This window comes from Micropterus dolomieu, linkage group LG01, assembly GCF_021292245.1.
Source record: "Micropterus dolomieu isolate WLL.071019.BEF.003 ecotype Adirondacks linkage group LG01, ASM2129224v1, whole genome shotgun sequence".
Classification (NCBI taxonomy): domain Eukaryota; kingdom Metazoa; phylum Chordata; class Actinopteri; order Centrarchiformes; family Centrarchidae; genus Micropterus; species Micropterus dolomieu.
This window is the reverse complement of record NC_060150.1, coordinates 20761156-20769634: the sequence shown is the minus strand read 5'-3', so window position 1 is coordinate 20769634 and position 8479 is coordinate 20761156. Positions and strand designations below refer to the sequence as shown.

General features: G+C 40.7%; 1 protein-coding gene across 1 annotated transcript in view; it reads right to left on the bottom strand.

Moving 5' to 3' along the window:
• The window catches only part of LOC123978113 (neoverrucotoxin subunit alpha-like), a 13549-nt gene extending 6479 nt beyond the window's left edge, over positions 1-7070 (bottom strand). The window contains exon 1 of the mRNA XM_046061247.1: positions 7052-7070. Within this exon, the coding sequence (XP_045917203.1) occupies positions 7052-7070 (19 nt within the window). The remainder of the gene's footprint in view (positions 1-7051) is intronic.
• Between the last annotated feature and the right edge of the window lie 1409 nt (positions 7071-8479).

The window sequence follows — 8479 nt, the reverse complement described above, 5'->3', positions numbered from 1 at the left end:
CTGCTCTCTCTCTGCCTCGTTAGTCTCATGTCTGTCACCTGTGTTGCTCCCGCCCTGCTCGTTAGTCCCTGTGTATATATACCTGGTGTTTCTGTCTTGTCCTTGTCCGGTCATTGTTCATGTTACCCCCCAGTCTGTCGTGTGTGTACTCTCTGCCTGTAACCAGCCTTGCTTGTCTCGTCTCGTCTCGTCTCGTCTCCTCTCCCGGTACTTTTGGATTTCTGTTATTCAGCCACTCACCTGTAAGTGTGCTCGCTTTTGTTTGTTTATTAAAACCCTTCGTTGTACCATACCTGCCCCGCTCTGTGTCCTGCGTTTGGGTTCTCCAACCTGCCTCCACACCACGATCGTGACAGCTTCTTGGGGGCTCCTCCCAGGGGTTGAGTTTTGATAACTCGTTACAGGTGTCTGGCTGATCATCTTCAAATTGGCTGCTCTCTTGCTCATGTTTAGGTTGTTTTGGAATAGTTTTGTTTTATGTTTCTGAATGACTAAATGGACTCCTTTTATTTTCACGGACTCCCATCATTGGTCTATGGTAACCCCTCAATCTTATCATTGGCTCACGGCTAACTCTGCCCATCCTCTTATTTTGTATGTGACAGCATGTGGGAGATAACTGGTGAGGGGTTGGGGACCGTTGCTTCTGGTACAACCAGATTACTATATAGTCTGTAGTTCTAAACTCTTGTCTTGTAAAAATAGGTTCCTGTTTCAAAAACGAACTCTGTCTGATAAAACCAGACCGTTTTTAACAACCGGAGTCTAGGGTTATAGATAACTCTATTCCATAACTGGTCTACAAGATTACCTGAAGATGCTAATGACAGTTAAAACACCCAACACGGCTCATTGAGAAAACAGAGGGAGGGAGGGAGGGATGGAAGGAGGTGCGAGGGGTGGAGCACATTCCTCAATTCACCCTGCACAGCCTATGCTACACCAGAAAAAGAGAGGACAGAGAAGAAGAGACACAGACTCACAAGTTTAAGACTAGGCTACAGCTTTTCACAAGAGTGATAATGATTGCAAGTTTGTCACACAAAGCTTTAGCAAAGATTTTACAAAGTTTAATTTTGGAACTCACTCTTATTTTGCTGCATGCAAGGTAATTTATAATGCTGTTTAATTTTTACTCACCATTATACTATTTTACTGCTTTACTGTAATTATTTCAATGTATTCTTTACTTGTTTAATAATAAATACTGACTTGATTCCAAATCAATGAAGAACACGACGACACAGCAGCATGCTGTTGTACTGAAGTAAACAAGGAGCGACAGAGGTTAGCTCCGGTTAGCCCCGGTTTGCTCCTACCCTAACCATAATGTTTTATGATAGTGGCACAAATCTGATCTGGAAAAGATCAGATTCTATGTGACTTGGCCTGTTCACACTGTAATAAAAAGATAAGATCAGAGTCACATATGAGCAAACAAATCGGATTTGGGTCACTTTGAACTGCAGTCTGAAAGTAGCCTTAGTCTTGTCCCTCTCCCCCTTGCACTTAATGAGTGAGACTGTCTAATTGCCTCCAAATGTCTCTTTTCACTTTAAGTTAAGAAGATGTCTGCTTTGTGAATACAAATGTCACTTTAGATAGTGTCTCTACGCTAAGTGTGAATAAACAGGTATTTATGATTCATTTGAAGTAATGCATACTGTATGCCACACAGGCTAATTTTTTTGCATTGGAATGTTGAAATGTATTTACAGAACTGGTAGATTTCTTTTACTTGTTATTTAAATAAAGAAGACTGAATTGTTGAATTGACTGAACTTCTATGACTGAATTTTATTCAAAAATGACATAAGACAGAGAATTTTGCATTTTTAAGTTACCACTCATTATTAATTGATGCATTTGCCACAATCCTTTGCTTGAAGGCATTTTTCATGTATGTATCTGAAAATCTTTCTAAGACATGTATTTGACATCAGTGTTTGGTGTCAGACTCAGAATCAAAGAGGTAAAGCTTCTATCTGGTGCAGTCACTTTCCACTGACATTCAGCAGTGTGTCCCAGTTTGACTGCTGAATGTATCCATCACAGAGGAGGCAGACGTACCAATTTCTGCTCTGACAGTAGCCTCCACAGACCCGACTGCACTGCAGCTGGAAGACATTCTGGGTTGTTTTTTACTGGAAACTCTCATCATTACTGTCACTCTGGAAGTCTCTTTTTTCTTTCTTTCTCTCTACATATATAAAACAGCTGGATGCAGAAAGTCGGGGAGGGGGTATTTTATTGTTATAATGACTTGGGTGTTGGGAGTGCGCAGTGGATAAGACTCATGACTTTGGTTTGGGAGACCTGGGTTCAATTCACACTGCAATACATCAATCAATGTGTCCATGAGCAAGACACTTAACCCCTAGTTGCTCCAGAGGTGTGCAACCACTAAAATATATAGCAATTGTAATTCGCTTTGGAAGCATCAGCTAAATGTAAATATATGTATTTATTTTCATTTTGCCCCTCATGTATTTTATCATTCACTGTGGTATTTCATTCCATCTTTCTCAACTTGAGCTCCAAGTACACAAGGAAAGACTCAACATCCATCCCAAAATAAGTATATATATGTATATAACATGTATATTATTAGAATATTTGTTGTGAAATGGGTTAAATGTAGATGTGTAAATAATTTTTTTGAGAAATCATCATCTATATGGGAGAAATATATATTTTATATTTTCTGGTTTGACAGTGCCCCTTGGATTTCCATATACCGTTTTAAGCCACTGTTTCCCATTTCATTTTAAACTTCTTTGCATAAAGCCATAACATATAATTTTTTTCATCACTGACCCCTTTACTCTGTGCAATTTTATGCTGTCCCAGTGGAAAGCTGAGAATCATAATAAAATGATCAGTTTAGAACTCATACGACCAAATTGCGCCAAAAATTTACATTAACAGTGTCAGAAATGTAGACAGCGTAATACTGCTACAAAATAGCTCCAGAAAGCCCCTCTGTCCCACACCTTTCCAACATCTGTGTGCAACCATTTCTGTAACTTTCTGAGGTGAGAAATGGGACATTCACAACGCACTTCACACAATGATTGGCGAGCTGTGTGGACACGAGAAAGGGTTGAACATATCTCTCTCTCTTTCTTTGTTCATTCCATTCACTTTTCAAGGGACAAAATAAGAGCAACACTACTTCCATGTTAGACGGTTTGAAAATGTGTGACGTTGTCCCCATGTTGTGACGATTATTGCGTCTCGGCCCTCTCTCTGTGATGACAGGCTTGCCTCGCTGCATCGGTGACTATGTCAGGATCAGTGTTGGGCAACTGAATAATTGCTCAACACTGATTCCAGAAACTGTAGCTACAGTAACTTGTTACTTATTACAGTTTCTGGAATAAGTAACTTGTTACTTATTACTCTTTTACAAAGTATATAGTATACTACTTTCACTACCACCCCCCCTAACAAAGCAGTCTCTTTAACTAATATCATATTCATAACTGCAGCAAAGAGTAATGCCACCGGCTGAAATAAGTATTCAGTATTTTTACAAAACATTGCTTAACTCTCTCCCAACGAGTCCAAGCAACCCTGGCAGCTGCCGGAGTTTCTTTCTGTAAGTTTCATGTTGCTGTGCTGCTTCAAGAGCTGCTTCAAAAAATCAGATGTAGAATTGTTTGGTTGAAAGCTTTTTGCTGGTCAAAGTTTACAAAGAACGAAAATGTTCTTTGCATCTTAGACTGTGACACAATAATGGTGATACCTACAGCTGTGGAAAGAACGCCTCTCTCCCTTGCTGACCTGTTGCGCAGTCACGCATTCACGTCTAAGATTGTGCATTCTAGTTTAGCAAGTAACAATTGCAGCTAATGTTAATTTTCAATTCAATTCAATTTTATTTATATAGCGACAAATCACAACAACAGTTATGTCACAGCACTTTTCATAAAAGAGCAGGTCTAGACCGTACTCTATGATGTTATTTACAGAAGCCCAACAATTTTATTATATTTAAGCAGACAAACATCTTGTTTAATCCAGTCATTACATTTCGCTACCGTGTTTATGGTTTTGGAAAGGTACGCATTTAAGGCATGCAGGGAAATCCAAAGCCTGACCAACCTGTCATGCCTAGTTACTGTTGCTAAGCTTGATGGGACTTTTTTTTGCTGTTCTGGAGAGGGGTTTAGTAAGTGGTGGTGAAAATACTGTCCAGTTTCTGCCCATCTTAAAGGAGCATTAAGATGGCTCTGCTTCAAGAGAGGAGAGCCACGGGGCCAGATGTAGCTATCTGGACCAAAGTTGGGGTCTGATAAGATGGGTCACGTGGAGGAGGGTGTATGATGCTAGGAGACCAGAAACCCCAGATGATTCCAGGAACATCAGTGATGATGATTTAGAGGCATCTGTATATGTATTTTCACAAGCACATCAGAAAGATTATAAATGCTAGAATTTAGCAGAAAATATCATAGCTCTTTAAAATGCTGATGGTTTAAACTCTGCACTTTCTAACATATGCTGTTTTTGCTCAAATGAAAACTGTCCAGCCAAACATCCAACAGCCCATTCAAGTTATCGGAGGAAGTTAAAGAAAACTATCACTGGCTCTGTCTCCGTATTGTAGCCCTTTGAAAAATAAGGGAAAGTCAAAGTTAATAATTATATTAAAAGCCTGCCCTGGTGATACATTCTCTTTTGACACATCCATTTGTCATGCTTGCGTAGTGAAATGTTTCCCTTTGATAAATATTTTCAGGGATCAAAATGGAGCGCTGTGAAACATTATTGGGAGAGACTCATTGATATTTTCCCCACAAGGCAACAGTCGGCATTTAAGAGCACTATACTAAATAAAAGGATATTGATTTGCCTAAATGAATGCCTGGCCTAACCTTCAGGAGTGCATGAATTGAGGGCATGTGTCTTGTAAATTACTAGTGGCAGACATGCTTTAATATCTGCAGCCCGCAAGAGACACTTCTGCACATTGTGGACATTGTGATATACTGTACTGTACATCATGTAATATCAGTGGTTGGGCTCACCAGCTGAGCAGAGTAAACTTTTGTTTTATGACTTGGGAGAAGAGACTAGGAAAGCTGTAGGTTGGCAGAAAACTTGACAGTTTTTCGACCTCTATTTTACTTACAAAATTGCTGACTTTGACCTGTACTAGATGCAGTGTGGTTTTATAGGTCCATGTGGGACCAGGGTTGTAAACAGAAGATGAGACAATAAATTCCTACTCTGTGAAACAGTCAAGTGATTCAGTTGAAGCTGGTGTGATGCTCCTGGATATACAAAACCTGAAAAATGGCTCAGAAGAAAGACGCAAGTGTCTGACATGCACTGTGTAAAAAAACTTTTCTTTTTAAAGTTATTCCTGGCTCACATTGACGATGGACTTACAAAACTGCAGAGGTCATTCCAGACGGGCTGTCTGACACTTTGTTTCCTACAGTCACTATACCAACCACTTGCCAGACGAGCTTTGATACATAGGTGGCTTCACAAACACAGATACATAATTGTTGTTAAGCTGCTGGTGAGATGATAGCTTTTGAGAATAAAGCAGTGGAGCACCTGCTGCATTCATCTGTAGTGTTCCACTAACTAATGCAGATGCTTCACTGTTTTTAACAACTGCTGTGTGACACAATTCATATTGACCATTTACTGTAGAGGACACCAGGTCACAGTCCTGTCTGAGGTCTTCGTATTTCTCAGAATAACTGTATGTGAACAGATTTTCAGGAGAAAAAAAAATTAAAGTTTTGGTATAAATAAAGTATTTATCTTAAAAGATTTTCTTTTATTTTTTTTAATTAGCCAACCATATAGCTCAACACATTGTGAATATTTGACCTAAATGTGGAATATGTTGTCAAAAGGTTAGGTGACCTAATATTTTGGGAAGGATTAATCATGCACAAGTGAAATAATATAGCTATAGGCTGCAATTATCAGGGGCCAAGAAGATTATGAAAAGTAGAATTTTCTGAGCAGAAGACCAAATGCAGATGATTTGAGAGATTGAAACAATAAAAGAATTTTGACTTTAAGACAAGCTGTGTGAGATCATTGCGTAAATGCAAACTTGACTTTAACTACATCACCTTGAGGTGATTCTACTCACTGCTCAGGCACATATAATGACACGCATTGAGGCCAATGCATGCTCTGCGGAGTGGAGAGCCGCTTCTGGGATGCGCTGCAGTGCTTCTGGTGTGAGCACAAGCATTGACTAGAATGGCCGCAATTAGCTGCAGCAGCCGTAAAGTGCAGTTTATCTGCGTAGCCCCCTACCCTACGCCATCACCTACGGCATAGCCTGACGTGCACCTCCTCAAAAATGTAACTACACGTCGAGTCGACAAGGACCGTAAGCTCTGTAATTGGTCGGTTAGGAAGCCTCGCAATGCCTCCGAGCCGACAGGAAGTGCCTGTGCTTTGAAGCAACTTTTACTAGCGCCCAAAACAGTGGCTGTAACACGGTGGATCAATATATTTGACCGTCACAACCTGAGCGAAAGGACTCGTTTCACTATCAGAATGTGATCCACTCGGTCGATAACTTTTGAAAAGGCTACACCAGCCACACGTATACAATTTTACCAACATTCACGTTAGCTATTACTCTATGAGCACTTGGAAACACACCACATGGGTGATTTTTCCCATTGCTTCCCCTTCTTGTGGATTTGAACCATGGACCTTTACATCCCCAGAGGAATGGCAGGTTTTGTTCTGGCGAACAAACAGTTTTAGTGGAAGAAGAAAGAATAATAGGCCCCTAATAATAATCTAAAATCATGAATTGATGCTTTGTTATTTTAAAATTACTTTTCAAGATTTGTATTGTATTTGTACTTCACATTTGCTTACCTGAGCAGATGGTAGGTTCTAATTAGGTTAGACTGAGTAGGTAAAAGGACAACGCATTCTCATGTCAGTGCGTCATTACTGACGCTTTCAGACAGCGTGACAAATTGTAATAATTTGTCGTCAGTATGAAACGCCACAGTTTGCTATGTCGCAGAAACACAAAGGAGGCTAACCCTACCTGCTAGCTCTTCGGCCATGACGAGCAGATGGTAGATGGTCGATTATGTCCAATTACTGCCTGGAGGGTAGCTAATTATTGGAAGGGAGAGGAGAGGCAGACGCCTTGTCACTATGTGCGGCAGCTCAGAGTGTTTTTCCACCTGTGTTTTTGAGGGTGTTTCGGACTAGTCGCTAGGCGAGCATTATGACGTGTTTTCTTGTGATGTCGGCTTCAAGCGGAAGAAAAGGCAGGACTACAAACAAGCAGTTCAGAGCAGTGTTTTCTGAAGGAAATTGGAACTCACTTTGGGGTGGACTTTGGACTTTTTCACTTTGCAAACCTATTACATGCATTAAAAAAGTATATAACTCAATAAAGGAGAAGGAAAAAGCCAAAAAGCATAATATGACTGCGAGGTCCATTGTGTTCTCTTATAACTGTCTCTCTAAACATGCTGTCTCTATAACTGTGTACTTGTGTATATGACTTCCTGGAGTATTACATATGTATGATCATACTGTGAACATGAATTCAAGACCAATTGTCAAGATAGTTCCAAACGATGGAGTAAGCTTTAATTATACTGAATGTAAGGCAGGCGAGGCAAGGCAACTTTTCTGAATAGCTAATTTAAAACGCCAGGTCAGTTCAATGGGCTTTACAGGGCACACAAACAAGCAAACAAATATTGATGTGAATTTATATATATGGCAAAGGTAAAAAAAAGCCTTACAGTTAGAGAAAACCCATTCCCAGTGTACCCCATGCATACAGCAGTCTTCCTGAGTGCAGCTTAATAACAGCACAGTCTTGCCCAAGGACACTTTGACATGTGGACAGGAGGTGTGGAGCGAACTGCCAACCCTCTAATCATTAGACAACATGCCCTACCACCCCAACCACAGCCGCCCCAGTTCTCCACAAAGGATTGTGATGAGTCATTTTTGCAGCATACTTGAGTGCAGATGTGACGGAAGCCAGCAAGGCTGTGCAGTGGGTAAACCTCACTCCCTGACACCTTAAGAGACGCACTGGCAACTGACGCTAGTTCCTATGGGTTTTAGCCTCTTGTCAGCGTGTCCGCCTCCCATACCTGAGGTCCCCGGTTCGAGTCAGGACCATGCAGTACGTTCTTGGGAGCAGCTGGTTATACAGAGATGTACTGTTCTGTGTAACACCTTCAGTGCAACCAGCTGCTAAAGAGCAGAGAAGATGTCTAAACAATATGCATGCGCAATATGCAAGTTAAACCATGAAACCTTTTTATGATTTAACCAAGTGGGAAGCTTCCAGTCTGAGACGTGAATCCAATGAGGAAGTCCCTTAAACCTGGATTCTATTGAACGGTGTCAGGGAAAATAATTCCTTCCCTAAGAATACGGAGTCAAATAGATGTGATGAATCATTCTTTATGTAATGTGGCCACGGAGAGAACGCACGATTACT